The following is a 16,800-nucleotide window of genomic DNA, read 5'->3' as shown; positions in this document are numbered from 1 at the left end:
AGGAAATAAACTTCTCTTCGTTAAAACCATCCACTTGTGGTATTTCTGTTACAGCAGCACCAGATGACTAAGACAGTTAATGACTAATGATAGTGAGCATCTTCTCATGTGCTTATTTTCCATTTGTATGTCTTCATTGATAAAGTGTACATTCAAATCTTTTGCCCATTTTCTAAATTGAGTTTTTTGTTTTCTTACTGAGTTTTAAGTGTTCTTTTTGTATTATGGTTATAAATCCTTTATCAGATGTGTGTTTTGCAAATATTTTCTACCAGTCTGGTTTTTCATTTTTTAACAGTGTCTCCAAAGAATAGAAAATTTTAATTTTGATGAAGTCCATTTTATTACTATTTTTCTTCTATGAGTTGTCCTTTTGGTGTCATATCTAAGAAATCTTTGGCAAAAGCCTTGAAAAAACATTTTCTTAAAAGTTTTGTAATTTTAGGTTTTACGTTTAGGTCTGTGGTTCATATTGAGTTAGTATGTGTAGGAGGTGTCTTAGTGCTGTCTTAGTCTAGTGCTGCTACAACAGGAATACCACAAGTGGGTGGCTTTAACAAAGAGAAATTTATTCTCTCACAGTCTAGGAAGTTTGAAGTCCGAACTGAGGGTGCCAGCTCCAGGGGAAAGCTTTCTCTCTCTGTCAGCTCTAGGGGAAGGTCCTTGTCATCAGTATTCTCCTGGTCTAGGAGCTTCTCAGTGCAGGGACCCCAGGTCCAAAAGACGCACTCCCCTCCTGGTTCTTCGTTCTTGGTGGTAGGAGGTCCCTTTCCTCTCTGCTGGAGTCTGTCTTTTATATCTCAAAAGAGATTGACTCAAGATACAACCTAATCCTGTAGATTGAGTCCTGCCTTATTAACATAACTGCCTCTAATCCTGCCTTATTATCATCATAGAGGTTAGGATTAGAACACATAGGATAATTGCGTCAGATCACAAAATGGTGGACAACCACAGAATACTGGGAATCATGGCCTAGCCAAGTTGATACACATTTTGGGAGAAACATTCAATCCATAACAGGAATTATGGGTCAAGGTTCATTTTTTTGCATATGAATATCCTGTCGATCCAGGACCATTTTTTGAAAACACTATCCTTTCTCCAGTGAGTTACCTTTGCATCTTTGTCAGAGTCACTTGACCATATACATGCAGGTCTATTTCTACACTGTGTTCTCTTCCATTGCTTTATGTGTCTACCCTTTTACCATACCATGCTTGATTACTGTAGCTTTATTGTAATTTTCGAAATCAGGTACTATAAGTCCTCCAACTTTGTTCTTCTTTTTCAGAATTGTTCTGGCTATTCTAGTGCCTTTGCCTTTCTATTTAAATTTCAGAATCAGCTTGACAAGCTAGGCTGCTTTTTAAGAAACTCTTACTACGATGGCTTGGATGCAAACTTCTAAAAACAATTGGCAATGTGTATGTTACCTACTTCTTTAAATGTATGTGTTTAAAAATCGTATTGAATGAATAAGAGTTGCCTCATTTTGTGGGCTTTATGGAATCAAGTATGTAACGGGCTGCAATAAAAGATATTTGTGAATAGTGTAGATGAGTTATTGTGCTATGAAGTCTTTATCTTGGCATACTGTAACTTCTCCTGTAGCCATTACATTGGAAATTAAAATAAGTAAGGCAAGGGGAAGGAAGGGACCTTGGTGGGGTGGTTGGGGGCACAGGCTCTGTATTCAAATGCCTGTGCCCGCAACCACCTGACCAGGGGCTCTCCCGTCCCCTCTGCCTCTGCCCATGCACTAGTTGTTTGTCCCAGACTCAGTTCTGAAATTGGAATAATGATCGTACCAACCCGAAATGGTTGTTTTTTTGTTAATAGATTTTTTGTGTTTAGTTTTATTTAAATACAATTCTTATACCATAAAGTTCACTCAAAGGGTAGTTTTGAGTATTAAGTGAGATAGTATATATCCAAGAACTTATTGCAGTGGCTGGCACCTAATAAACACTTTGTAATGGTTAGTGGTCATTAATAAAGAATGTCCTGAAAGCAATGCTAATTGACACAGAGATTAGAGTCTAAAAAAAAACATGTTGATGGTGCTTCTTTGGACTGGTGTACCAGAAAAATATTATTGGCTTTGGCTAATGGGTTTCAGGAATATAGTGCGTCATTTGCATTGTGAGAAACTTGCAGCATCTATGGTTAAAACATACAAGAATCTTTTCACATTAATGGTTTTTTTAAAAAAATGAACACTTACCCCATTTTAAAGATGAGAACAGAGAGGTTTAGTAGCTGGTATACAGTGACAGGGGGCCCTGGTGGCACAGTGGTTAAGTCCTACAGCTGCTAACCAAAAGGTCAGCAGTTTGAATCCACCAGCCACTCCTTGGAATCCCTGTGGGGCAGTTCTGCTCTGTCCTGTAGGGTCGCTGTGAGTTGGAATTGACTCAACAGCAATGGGAACTACAGTGGCAGAGCCTGGGTTTGAATCTTTCTGCCCAGCTCTAGAGTCCACGTGCGTATCTATTGCATTACCACCTCTTGGTTAGTTATTAGTGTAGATGGTGACCTTGTAAAAAGTGTCCCCTTGGAGGAGAGTCAAGATGTTCATGAAGTATTACATTACAGCGATTGATAAGTAGAAAGGATCTATCTTCATAATGTCAGTTTTTTTTAATTTAAAACATAGAAAAGTACAAAAAATAATATGATGGACATCTTTATATCTTTCATCCAGATAAACAGATATTTGCTTTATATTTTTTAAGAAAAGAAAAAAAGTTACTGATACCATTAAACTTGGCTTTGTATCCCCCTTTAGTCCCATTTGCTTCTTCCAACCCCGTTTCTTAACCCAGGCAAAATTCTTAGGAATTTGATTTGCATCCTTTCATTTTTTTATACTTTTATAATAAATATGTGTGCTAAGGATCCTTTTGCATTAACAGCCTTTATTTATAAAACTGAGCACTTACTCATTTCATATCCATAAACAGAATCTCATATCCATAAACAATATGGTAGTAGTAGCCAACACTTACAAAACAATTACTTTCAAGCACTTTTTGTGCAGTAACTCGTTTAATCCTTACAGCAATCCCATGAGTTATGTACTCTTATTATTTCCATTTTACAGATGAAGAGACTGAGGCACTGTGAGGTTAAATAGCTTACCTCCAAGTCACAGGTTATAAATGGTAGAGTCACTGACTCTTACACATAGCATTGTTTTAACTGTTAAAATCAGCTGAACATAGTAAATGTTATGCTATTATACTTGCTTTTTCACTTAACGTTGTTCTTGAGATTTATTGATTTTGATACATATGTATCTAGTTAATATGCTGTATTTTATGAATTCTATCATGTGACTATATTATCTTTGTCCATTCTCATATTAATGGATATTTAGTTTTTTTTCTCCCCAATATCTACATTACAAGGAAATGCTGCCGTGAACACCCTATATTTGTCTTCTTTTGCACTCATGTGAGAGTCTCTCTGGGTTACCTACCTGGCAGTAGAGTAATTGGGTCAAAGTGTATTCACACTTCCAACTTTTCTAGATATGATAAATTGTTCACCCAGATGTTTATGTCTTAGCTCACAGTTGACATTCCCATGAGCTGTACATATCCACCAGGTGTGTATGAGGTTCCCATTTCCCCTAGGACCAATATTTTAGACTTTTTCTGTTAAGCAGGAAATGTCTTTTATTTATTTTTAAACAGTTTGAAACAGGACCATAACTGGCTCCTCAGGTAAACCAGTTGCATGGTTCTACCTTCCTGCCTTTCTCCCCTTCCTACATGGCCTCCCCTGCCCCCAGATCACCTGGGACACCTTGGTGGAATCCTAGGGTTTGGGGAGGAGCAGGGAGCGCTGAGTGGGAAAGCCATGAACCTACATGATGTTTTAAGATGCCTCCTGGTGTGAGAACTTAATGAAATTCCATTTTTTATCACTCCCAATCTTTTCAACAATAATAGTATAAAAGGTTAACTTCATAAACTCTACAAGAGTTTGAGCTAAGTATACTCTATTTCTTTGGTCTTCTGGCAGGCAGGAATATGTGGATGCTTATGTGAATTATGTCTTCCAAATCTCAGTTCATGAATGGTACACAGCCTTCTCCAGTGGCTTCCTAAAGGTGTGTGGTGGCAAAGTACTTGAGCTCTTCCAGCCTTCAGAACTGAGGGCCATGATGGTGGGGAACAGCAACTACAACTGGGAGGAACTAGAAGAGGTAAGCACAAAAGATGATACCTTTTTAACTGTGAGGAAGCAGCAGCACCCTGGGTAGGTGACCCAGAGCCTGGTCTCTTTCGAAGTATACTCTAGTTGTGTATGATCTGGAGGCCTCCTGCATTTCAGTACATATTTCTTAGTTTCAAATGCAAGTGGTAGACAAATAGCCACTGTTCATATGCTTCTCCTTCTGTAAGAGACCTTTTTTTCTTTTTTGGACAGACTGCCATCTACAAGGGTGATTACTCAGCCACACATCCCACTGTGAGACTATTTTGGGAAACATTTCATGAGTTTCCACTGGAAAAGAAGAAGAAGTTTCTCTGTACGTATCAGTAATCTCAACATGGTATTTGTCCACATTTTAGTCTTGCATATGGTGTAGGTTCAACTCTTTTAAAATAGTAAAAAGTAAGTAAGTACGTGTCACACTTTTTGTCTTAATGAAATCTCAGGCACAGCATATGTTGTTAATCATATTTGTTGCCTAACTGGAGGGATTGCATGGAAGGAAGAACAGAAGTATTTCACTGGTTTTCAATTGTTCTAAAACTGCTAGTTATTTTATATGTAAATGATTTCTTTCAGTATTACATTTATAAAATCTAATTGTTTAGATCAACCTCCCTTCTCTCTCTAACTTAGATGGAGCTGGGGAGATGTGATTTATAACAGCTTTATTGAGATATAATTCACATACCATACAGTTCGCCCATTTAAAGTATACGATTCAGTGGATTGTAGTATATTCACAGAGGTATGCAGCCATCACCACAGTCAATTTTACAATATGTTATCACCCTAAAAAGGAACCATACCCATTAGCAGTCATTCCCCATTTTCTCCCAACCCTTCCAGCCTTAGGCAACCAGCAGTCTACTTTTTGTCTCTATGGTTTTTACCTCTTCTGGACATTTCATATAAATGGAACTGTGTGGTGGCTGGGCATGACTGGCTGGGTAAAATTTGAGAAGGGTAGTATATTTGGAAAGGAGAATGAGGCCTAGTTTTAAAACAGTTTAAATCTTCCTCCATTTTTGTCAGTGTGTAACCAGGGTCAAAATTAGCCGGTTAATAGTGTAGAATTTTTAGCCATATAAAACCAACAACCAGGACATGAAAACCAGTCTGTTCTACTTTATAAGACAGAGCATATATTAATATTAATGCAAGACTTCCCCCTAGATGCTACCGCTTACATGGAACAGAGATGAGAGGAAGTGGAGATCCAACATGAGAATTCCTACAAAAAAGAATCCTACTCCACCTCTGTCCAGTCGCGTTGACTACTGAGAAGCAGTGGCATATGAATGGGATGGCAGGTTAGGGTTTGCCAAATGAACCTGTAGGGCAGTGGCACTTAATTAAGAGAAGCCAACTCTTTTTACTGGGGATTTCCCTAGAAGAAGTCTTTTTTTTTCCCTCCCTATCCAAAGGTCTTTAGATTTATGGAAATTTTTATTAACTCTAGAAATTTTGGCAAGAGTGTTCACATATGGCAGTCTCAGATAGTGGCAGGTTATTTGGAAGTCCTCTGTCACTAATGATTTCATTGTAGTAATTTTCAGCAATTCAACTCTGAGAATGTTATCTAGCACTAGAAAACAGGGAAAAACAGATGGACCTTTTTTTTTTTTGCCAAGTTACAGTGTATGTCACAAGACTGAAATGTGTAATGCAATGTCAGTTCAGCCCTTCTGGTTTAAAAATAGGGAGAGATGGGGAAAGGAGAGCAAATAGACTCCCAGTTGGGAATTCAGTTTGATGGTGCAAGCATCAGACAGTTGAGGGGAAAGAGGCCTTGATGTCTTATAGATGTTGGTGGTCGTCTTCCTAGTGGGAACTTAGGTCACTCCACTTTTCCTATGTCTCAGTAATTCCTTTCCTTGTTGGTTTCATAAAACAAGGCTTTGAAGGCTCAAAATTTGTGAGGGCGAAAATTGATTGAGGGCATTTTTGATTTGAGGGCACTTGGAGTATCATTCCATTGGATGTATATTGGCACATAAAGTAATTGTACTTCTCATGCGAGCCACAGGGTGTCATGCGTTCCTATCTGTTCCTAGGGGGACGGCCGAGAACACCTCTCATTTGCTTAGCTGTAAATGCTGTTTCTCTTTCTTCCCAGTGTTCCTGACAGGCAGCGATAGGATCCCCATCTACGGCATGGCGAGTCTGCAGATTGTCATCCAGTCCACAGCCAGCGGGGAGGAGTACTTGCCAGTGGCCCACACTTGCTACAACCTTCTTGACCTTCCCAAGTACAGCAGCAAAGAGATTCTGAGTGCTCGGCTGACCCAGGCCCTTGACAACTATGAGGGGTTTAGTTTGGCCTGAGGTTCCCCAGCTTGTCCCCGATTTCCCTTCCTTTCTCAGTGTCTGCACTGAGGCCTATATAGAAAATCATGGGGAGTGATTTCTATTTTTTTACTGTAGAAGTAGGTTGGGACTTTTGAATCCTGAGCCTGGTTGATGTGGTTTCTGGGGTTGTAAGCAGTGAACAACCTTTTGGAAAAATCAGGGGTTGGGGATGGGGTGAAAAATCGGCTCTTGTATGGGAGTTTTTTGTTTTGTTTTTTAACCAACTGCCCAGTGTTCCTTGCACTTGTGAATATGTTGCACTCTGCTGGATAAAATGGCAGTGGTCCCTTAGGCTGTCATTTCCCAGCCCTGACCTTTCCTCACAATGCTTCCTTGTGTTCCTCTTGACTTCTCATTCCTCCACAAGGATGATTTTGACTGATCTGTTCCTTCTTACCTGCGCATGCAGAATGTGTCCTCTCTCTGCAGCCTTGGAAATGGCCTGGCTTGTTGCAGCCCTACTCTAACCCAAAGGAGGCAAGGACTATTTCAGAAACCACCAGTTCTAGAAGGCTGAGTCGGGTCCATTATTCTGGTTGAACTTTGGAGAATTTATAGGGCCTTTATGAATACATCTTGCTTTTTTTTTTTTAAAAAAAAAAAAAAAAGAGTTCTTGAGGGAAACCTAATCTGCCTGTGCCTGTGCCTAGTTCCTGGACCTCCTTAAAAATGTGCAGAGCAGTTTAGAGTTGCAGCTGAACCAAATTTTGTTTTGTTGCTCAGCCATGTCCCTTTGAAAATACGGTGAAGTGACAGGCTCCTTCACCCCTTCCATTATCTCGCTTTTGGAGCAAGTTGCATTACTTTTTTTAAGAGTCTCTATCTTCTCCCAGAAAATTAGAAATGGTAAATTTCTTGTCACGTTCCCTATTACTTTGTGTCTCCTACCACTTTCTTTTCCTTCCTTCATTTTCTTCTCTTCCTGTTCTCTTTCCTTCCTTCCTTTGCTGTTTTCTTTGCTTCATCCCATTCTTTGTTACTTAATGCTCCTTCCTCTTCTAGTGGATGCATGCTGTCTATTTTTTTTTAATTTCTGTTTAAATTGCAAAATTTCTACTCATATGTTTGGTTTTTTTTTTTCCTTTTCATCTTCCCTAATTGCTAAGACTTAAGGATATTCTTTATTATGGAACTTCTGTTCATCAGATTTGAATGTTTGTTTACAATGGGATTTCAGGGGAGATTGTGTTTAAATCAAATATATGTATCTCTAAAATAATGACATGCTCAACCTTCCTCCTTATGGGATAAGACAATTCAACATGATCGAAGAACCCATGTCAGCCTAATTTTAAATTCCTAGCAACTAGAGAAAAGACTTATTTATATAAAATGAAGTATTTATGAGCCATGATACAGCATCAAATCTCAATGAAGGATTGTAGATTTTTGCTTTTCCTTTTTGTTTTTTAAACTTACTCCGATTGCTAAATTGGTAGTTTTTCAGTCTTTATAATACAAGATTAAAAAAAGATATACAGTTATATGAAATGTTTATTTTCTATGTGTGTGCAAATAGTTCAATATTATGCAATAAATTTGGTGTTTTAACTTAAAACTATTTCTTATTGTACTTGCAGAATGGGTAGTTTGCTTCCAGTAGAGGCATTAAGTCATATACTCAAATAATCTAATAGAAAGTAAAATTTGGTTCCTGCCATAAGGAAGTAAAACCAAGTGCTGCAGAAATGGGGGAGAAAACAAGGGTGGGACCCAGGGTAGGGAGAGTAGATGGCCTTGTGGTTGGGTGGGATTTCTAGAGGTTCTGATGGATGAAAAGGCATTTCCAATGGAGGGGGAGGCCTTAGTCAAGGCATGAACCTGGGAGCTTATTTAGGAACAATTTGATGGGAGCATCAGAGGGAACAGGAGAATGATGGAAATAAAACTGGGCAGAAGGTAGGTTTGGGGCTGAGGAACCAGGATAAGCATTTGGAGCTTTAGTTGGTAGGCAGGGAAGATTTTTTTAAAAAGTTCAGAACCTTGGGATGGGGTGGAGGGTAGTGATATGACATGAACTTGGTTTTAAGAAGAGGTAAGTAGACGAGGTACATTGGTGGGATTGGAGTGGGAAAGAATGAAGACAGTAACTCAAAGCTTAGGCTGGAAGTAGTGAGGGTGGCAGCAGTGGAAATAGAAAAGTGCATGAACGTGAGAAATGGAGAGAAGTAAGTGGAAGCCTTCAGAGTCGAAAGGGAAAAGCAGAAATTAAAGATGAATCAGAGACTTAATCTAATGATTGATGCTCAGCCCACTTATGCACACCAAAAGAGGGTTTGAAACACAGCTAAAGTGTTTTCAATAAATTTGTAAAATACGTACAATGTATTATTTTGCCAGACTTAATAGATGTTTTAAGGTGGTAAAGGCAACAGTATCTTTCCATTAATAAGTTCCATTTAATAAACATTGGATAACCTAAACATCTGTGCTAAGTTTGAAGAGGAAAAATGCCATATTTAATACTTTTTTCTTTTATTGTGGTGAAAACATACATAGCAGAACATACCATCTCATCTCAGCCACATTTCCTTTTGAATAGAAATACCCAAGTTAATTTAAATTACTGGGCCTCAGAATCCTCATCCATGAAATAAGGAGATTGGATCAGATAATTTCTGTGATCACCTTGAGTTCTAAAATGCAAGCCAGCACTGAGAACAGTGCCTGGCACATAGAGGCACCTAATCAGTATTTGTTGCATGAATGAAACTGTTCTGCTTCTAAAACACTGATTTGTCTGGGATATTTCCCTTCATCACTTACTTCTTTAGAAGACCCTGCCATTCAGGATAGCATTTATCTACCTACCTAACCTCCTCTGCCTCGCACACCTTTGGAAGTTTCTTCATTGTTTCAGTCTCTACCAATTAATGAAATTATTTAGCAACTTTCTTTTGGTGGTTGGGGTTCAGTGTAAGTGTGTCTAGGTAACAAAATCTCAACCATGTGGAAACCTTTTTGATGACATGAATGGTACTCTAGTAATAATCTAGGAGAGCACGGAGGGGTTAATCCAATTAGGACCCACAGGCTAAAATGGTTTTCACATTTTTAAAAGGGAGGAAAATTTTAAAAAGGAAGAATATGTGACAAAGACTGTAGGGCCCACAAAGCCTAAATTAATATTTGGCCTTTACAGAGAATGTTTGCTAGCCCCTGTGAGACCAGACTAGCAGGGATCACAGTAATAAAGTGGGTAACCTCGCTGAAGTTATATGAGGATTGTGGGTCAAATTGGACACTGAACCGGAGAGAACAAGTGTATGGGCTTTTCTGACACAGGGGTAAGAAAGCAAGCTTTGTCTAGGATTAGCCCGCAGAAATGGGTCCCAGGACTTTGACCACAATTCTAATTAACACTGATTGTGTACTGTGTTGTATGCCAGGGCCTGCATCCAGCATCTGACATGAACTTTATAGTTTAATTGCCATCACAGTCTTCCTGGTTCTACACTTACTAGCTGTGCAGTCTTGGGCAGGTTTTTTAACCTCTCTGTGCCTCATTTTCTTTGTTATGAAAATGGAGATTGTCTTAGTCATCTAGTGCTGCTATAACAGAAATACCACAAGTGGATGACTCTAACAAAGAGAAGATTATTCTCTCACAGTTAGTAGGCTGCAAGTCCGAATTCAGGGCGTCAGCTCAGGGGAATGTTTTTTCTGTCGGTTCTGGAGGAAGGTCTGTGCCATTAATCTTTCCTCGGTCTGGGAGCTTCTCTGTGCAGGAACCTTGGGTCCAAAGGACTTGCTCTGCTCCCGGCACTGCTTTCTTGGTGGTATGAGGTTCCCATGTGTCTCTGCTCCCTTCTCTCTTTTATCTCTCAAAAGAGATTGGCTTAAGATACTACCTAATCTTGTAGATCTCATCAGTGTAACTGCCACTAATCCATCTTATTACATCATAGTGATAGACTTTACAACACATAAGGAAATCATATCAGATTACAAAATGGTACACAATCATACAATACTGGAGATCATGACCCAGCCAAGTTGATATATTTTTGGGGGATACAATTCAATCCATGACAGGGATTAATGACTAAATTAATATGAAGCACATGTTGTGTTAGGGTCAAACATGGGAGAAAAGGCAAACAATTTAAACAAAATCGAAGCAAATCTGCAGAGTTTTATCATTTCCTTTTAAGAAGAAGCTTGTCTCTAGTTTTCTTTGGTTTTTAAAATGAAACCAAGCAGATCTTAAGCCAGTTGCTAAATCTCTAAAATGTGTAAGAACATGATGCTTGTGGCCTCACAGAACTGTGGTGATTGTTAACTTTAATAACCTTACCTTTCTTAATAGCAGAGGTTTCTTGAGTTATGAGTCTTCTGGTTTGTGAATGTCTTCATTTTTTAGAGACACTTTTGTGGAGCATTGTTGTTAGGTGCTGTCGAGTAAATTTTTCGACTCACAGCGACCCCATGTGTCAGATTAGAACTGCCCTATAGGGTTTTCTAAATTTTAATCTTTATGGGAGCAGATCTCCAGGTCTTTCCCCCCTATAGCCACTGAGTGGGTTTGAACTACCAACCTTTCGGTTAGCAGCTTAACCTTTGTGCCACCAGGGCTCCTTTGTAAAGCATAGTGGGGAGCCATTGGTGAGCTCCACTTCCTGCCTTATCCTGGGAACAGCATCTCACAAAGCAGAGCAGAAGCATGTGGTAGACAGATAAGGAAGACGAGAAAGAGAGCAGTTCCTTGTGTCTTCAGAAAAGGTGAAAAATTTTGTGTTGATTGGGCCAAGGGATTTCTCCAGTTGAAAGTGAGATAGAAGCTGCCTCCGTACCTTTCCAATCCTGGTTTTTGATAAAAAGGGATTAACCTCCTGAGGGACTCCCTGGGTGGTGCAAATGGTTAATGCTTGACTGCTAACTGAAAGGTTGGAGGTTTGACCCCATTCAGAGTACCTAGAAAGGCTGGTGATCTACTTGGAAAAAATCAGCCATTGAAAACCCTGTGGAGCACAGTTCTACTCTGATACACATGGGGTCATCGTGAGTCAGAATCGACTCCAAGGCAACTGGTTTAACCTCATTAAAGCAGAGTCCTGTGAAGGGTGTGGCAAATGTCAATCTCTAACTGCCTCTCTGTTTTGGGATGCTAATGCAGACTGGTTCCAGTGTGGGGGGTGGGGGTGCTGCTTGCTCACACTGAGTCAGATGTGGATTTGGGTTTCCAAGGAGGCGCTGATGCATCATAATGCACATTTACTTGTGCTTTGAGATACTGGGATGTGCAACAGACTAGGTGCTGGAAGAGGTGTCCACCCCAGTGTGGGGAGAGCTCTTTGGATCTGTATTAAGAACAGCCTCTCCCACATATTAGCCAATCCAGGTTTTGATGTTTTGTTTCCTTCTACAGATAATGGAGTGTGTATTCCTTAATTACATGTAGCACCGAGAAAATTAGTTCAGATGTCAGCTTTCTGTTTCAGTGTCTGGAAGCTTGGCATGGTGCACAATCACATGGTCTTCAGATCTTTTAAAAGCTGATTTTCCTGGGCCTAATCCCATGGGAGTTGGATACAATCTATAATTATTAATTCAGCTCCCATTGGCGTTGAACTTTCTGAGAAATTTAAGAATTAAAACACACACACACAACTCGGATGGAGCCAGACACTAAAGCACGTCAGTCTTTCATGGTCACCTTTTCTTTACGATGAGGAGAAAAAGGGAAAGAGCAGGGTTGGAAATACAGGTAGTCCCCAGGTTACGGACCAGATCCGTTCCTAAGTGTGTCTTCAGTGTAGGTAAGTCGGAACAGGTTCTTATTTAGCCCTACTTTTAAGTGCGCGAAAAGGCTCCAAGAAAAGGCTCGAAAACTTTTCAGTGATTTAAAAGCTGCACGTGCAGTAAGTGAAGGTGTTTGTGATGAAGAATTTGTTGCGAGTAGGGGTTGGTTCAATCATTTCAAAGTGACCGCAAATTTACTTAACATTAAAGGGCAAGTACGAGTTGTCTGTAAATTGGACGATCATAACTCGGGAACTTACTGTAACCCCATTTCCCACTGGGCCAAAGGAGGCCAGAGCTCTTGAGGGTGAATGTCAGCAGCAAGTGCCAATTAGGTGCTGGCTTGAGGTTCCAGTAGGCCTGGCCTGCCACTACCAGAGGCTTGTTGTTAAAATCGGATCTCCTGACCTTTTGTGAGTGGGCATTCTTGGGAGCTGAGATGTTTGTGAACCAGGCTCATCGACTCTCAAGTTCTTGTCACTGGCAAATGGTTTGGAGGGGAGACCTGGAGTTTCTGAATTTGTGAGGTAATCAGGGGAAGGGGATCTGGTATAGGGGGAAGGGAAACTGTAAAATCATTTGACTCTAAAATATTTGCGTATTGCTAGGCTGAGGGCTAGCAAGGAACCATAGCCATGGCACCTTCATTGACCCCTGGCAAGTTGCTGTGGGAGTGGAGGGGACCCCAGCTACTTTGCAGCCTCAGCCTTCGCCACAGGCTTGATGAATTTAGTATGCTAATTAGGAGTGTGCCAAAATCAGAGTAACTCTCCTCCCTAGGGTGGGCCTAATTTTTAGTTTTTTTTTTAAAAAATACACCCTTAGACAGAAATTTCAGGACACCAAGTGACCTAAAAATCAGTCCAAAGGTTATTCTCCTTCACTGCACAGAACCCGGGCATTTTCACTTTGGTTCAGTTGCCATCTGAGGCAGTTCATTCTTTTCACATAACTGAGCAGATTTGGATTTCCCAAAATATTTTGGAATGAAATAAAGGGGTTTGCCCTGCTTGGTGAGGGTAGGATTTTAGCAAGCATCGATCTTTCTGAGAAAGGGGTACACACGTGATTAACTTGAGAATATTAGTAGTCACAATTTATTCCTTCCCCAAGAGGAGTGGGTCAGTGTTTCCATGAAATCTTGCTCACCCTGCTAGCACTCATTTGAGTTTAAAAGTGCTAGAGGTGCATTCTGTTTCTCAGAATTAGAGTGTGAGGAGGTGATGGTGGGGGAAAATCATACTGAGAAATACAATTCCTTTTTTGCAGGGATTCAAAATGTCTTGCTGGACTTCAGGCAAGAAAGATTCTTTGGCTCAGTACTGATAATAACATCACCCCCCCCACCACCACCGTCTTATATTGAGGATTTACTGGGTGCTCACTTTATATTCACCAACTAAATTCCCATGGTAAACTCAGGGGTGGATTAACCAGTAAGCATGGTATGCACCGGCTTGCATGGAGCAAGTTACTCTTGGGCTTAATTGCATTCACTTGCTGATCTGTGGTGAGCAGTTTCACATGGGTTTCACCACATCTTTGACGTGGTGGGGGACAGGTGAAATTGTGCACTGCAGATAGGTGGGAAGTCACAATCGGACCCCTGCGTACCTTGTTTATTGGGTAATCCGGTACTGGACCCCCATATTGTAGGTATTGAAGACTTTCACCAACTTCTGCATCTGAAATTGCTCAAACATGCAATCAAGATGTGTTGATAATTACTGGTGATTGAAAGCAAAAGTTGGAAACAAAGAAGGATCAGTAGTTGGAAAATACGACCTTGGTGATAGAAACGATGCTGGAGATCGCACGATAGAGTTTTGCAAGATAAATGACTTCTTCATTGCAAATACCTTTTTTCACCAACATAAACGGCGACTGTACACATGGATCTCACCAGATGGAATACACAGGAATCAAATTGACTACATCAGTCGGAACAAGGCTAGGGCTGACTGCAGAACAGACCATCAATTGCTCGTATGCAAGTTTAAGTTGAAGCTGAAGAAAATTAAAACAAGTCCATGAGAACTAAAATATGACCTTGAGTATATCCCACCTGAATTTGGAGACCATCTCAAGAACAGATTTGACACACTGAACACTAATGACTGGAGACCAGACGAGTTGTGGAATGACATTAAGGACATCATACACGAAGAAAGAAAGAAAGGTCATTAAAAAAGGAAAGAAAGAAGAGACCATAACGGATGTCAGAAGAGACTCTGAAACTTGCTCTTGAATGTCAAGTAGCTAAAGCAAATGGAAGAAATGATGAAGTGAAAGAGCTAAACAGAAGATTTCAAAGGGCAACTCGAGAAGGCAAAGTAAACTATTATAATGAGATCTGCAAAGACCTGGAGTTAGAAAACCAAAAGGGAGGAACATGCTTGGCATTTCTCAAGTTGAAAGAACTGAAGAAAAAATTCAAGCCTCGAGTTGCAATATTGAAAGACTCTATGGGCAAAATATTGAACAATGCAGGAAGCATCAAAAGAAGATGGAAGAAATACAAAAAGAATTGGTCGACATTCAACCATTTCAGGAGGCAGCATATGATCAAGGACAGATGATACTGAAGGAAGAAGTCCAAGCTGCACTGGAGGCAATGGGGAAAAATAAGACTCCAGGAATTGATGGAATACCAATTGAGATGTTTCAACAAACAGATGAGCGCTGGCGGTGTTCAGTCATCCATGCCAAGAAATTTGGAAGGCAGCTACCTGGCCAACCAACTGGAAGAGAGGCATATTCATGCCCATTCCAAAGAAGGGTGATGCAAAAGAAATTATAAACAATATCATTAATATCACACACAAGTAAAATGTTGCTGAAGATCATTCAAAAGCGGCTACAGTAGTATATCGACAGGGAACTGCTAGAAATTTAAGCCAAATTCAGAAGAGGACGTGGAACCAGGGATATCATTGCTGATGTCAGATGGATCTTGGCTGAAAGCAGGGAATACCAGAAAGATGTTTACCTGTGTTTTATTGACTATGCAAAGGCATTCAACTGTGTGGCTCATAACAAATTATGGATAACATTTCGAAGAATGGGAATTCCAGAACACTTAATGGTGTTCATGCAGAACCTGTACATAGACCAAGAGGCAGTCGTTCAAACAAAACAAAGGGCTATTGCATGTTTTAAAATCAGTAAAGGTGTGCATTAGGGTTGTATCATTTCACCATACTTATTCAATTTGTAAAGCTGAGCAAATAATCTGAGAAGCTGGACTATATGAAGAAGAATGTGGCATCAGGATTAGAGGAAGATTCATTAACAATCTGTGATATGCTGATGACACAACCTCGCTTGCTGAAAGTGAAGAGGAGTTGAAGCACTTACTGATAGAGATCAAAGACCACAACTTTCAGTATGGATTACACCTCAACATAAAGAAAACAAAAATCCTCACAACTGGACCAATAAGCAGCATCATGATAAACAGAAGACAGATTGAAATTGTCAAGGATTTCATTTTACTTGGATCTACAATCAACACCTGTGGAAGCAGCAGTCAAGAAATCAAACGATGTATTGCATTGGGCAAGTCTACTGCAAAAGACCTCTTTAAAGTGTTGAGAAGTAAAGATGTTACTTTGAGGAGTAAGGTGTGCCTGACCAAAGCCATGATATTTTCAATCGCTTCGCATGCACGTGAAAGCTGAACAATGAATAAGGAAGACTGAAGAGGAAGTGATGCCTTTGAATTATAGTGTTGGCAAAGAATATTGAATATACCATGGACTGCCAGAAGAACGAACAAGTCTATTCTGGAGGAAGTACAGCCAGAGTGCTCCTTGAAAGTGTGGATGGTGAGGCTTTGTCTCACATAATCTGGACATGTTATCAGAAAGGACCAGTCCCTGGTGAAGGACATTAAGCTTGGTAAAGTGGAGGGTCAGCAAAAAAGAGGAAGACCCTCAACGAGCTAGATTGGCACAGTGGCTGTAACAGCTCAAACATAGCAATGATTGTGAGGATGGCGCAGGACTGGGCAGTTTTTTGTTCTGTTGTATGTAGGGCTGCTATGAGTTGGAACCAACTTGCTGGCACTTCACAACAATTATTATTCACTGTAGTCCCTGGGTGGTGCAGATGGTTAAGCACTCAGCTACTAACTGAAAAGTTGGTGGTTTGAATCCATCTAGAGGCTCCTCAGAAGAAAGGCCTGGTGATCTACTTCTGAAAGATCATAGTCATTGAAAACCCTATGGAGCACAGTTCGTCTGATGCACGTGGGGTAGCCATGAGTCAGAATCAAATAGCAACTGGTTCTTTAAATTTATTTATTTTAATGATTCCCATTTTTCAGATAAAGACATGGAGCCTTAGGGAGGGTAAGTTATGTGCCCAGATGGTACAGCTAAGCCATCTGTCTGCAGTCTGGGCGTTAAGCATCGAATAGTTTTTGGCCTCCGTTGGTGTTTTCAAATGTGCCGGTCTCTGTTAACTCAGGATTTTTGT

The 16,800-nt window shown here is 40.2% G+C and overlaps 1 protein-coding gene across 7 annotated transcripts in view; it reads left to right on the top strand.

Moving 5' to 3' along the window:
- HERC3 (HECT and RLD domain containing E3 ubiquitin protein ligase 3) overlaps window positions 1–8,140 on the top strand; it is a 121,026-nt gene extending 112,886 nt beyond the window's left edge. For 4 of the 7 annotated variants that reach the window (XM_023725092.1, XM_023725093.1, XM_023725095.1 and 1 more), the window contains 3 exons: window positions 4,033–4,216; window positions 4,441–4,543; window positions 6,347–8,140. In XM_023725092.1, coding sequence (XP_023580860.1) covers window positions 4,033–4,216; window positions 4,441–4,543; window positions 6,347–6,555 — 496 coding nt within the window. In that variant the 3' untranslated portion in view covers window positions 6,556–8,140. Of the gene's footprint in view, window positions 1–4,032; window positions 4,217–4,440; window positions 4,544–5,403; window positions 5,541–6,346 lie in introns of those variants that run through there. The other 3 variants (XR_002822918.1, XM_023725094.1, XM_023725097.1) reach the window with 3 other exon arrangements.
- Window positions 8,141–16,800: the final 8,660 nt, after the last annotated feature.

Source organism: Trichechus manatus, unplaced genomic scaffold, assembly GCF_000243295.1.
Source record: "Trichechus manatus latirostris isolate Lorelei unplaced genomic scaffold, TriManLat1.0 scaffold00286, whole genome shotgun sequence".
NCBI classification, from domain to species: Eukaryota; Metazoa; Chordata; class Mammalia; order Sirenia; family Trichechidae; genus Trichechus; species Trichechus manatus.
This window is presented reverse-complemented; position numbering and strand designations above follow the sequence as displayed.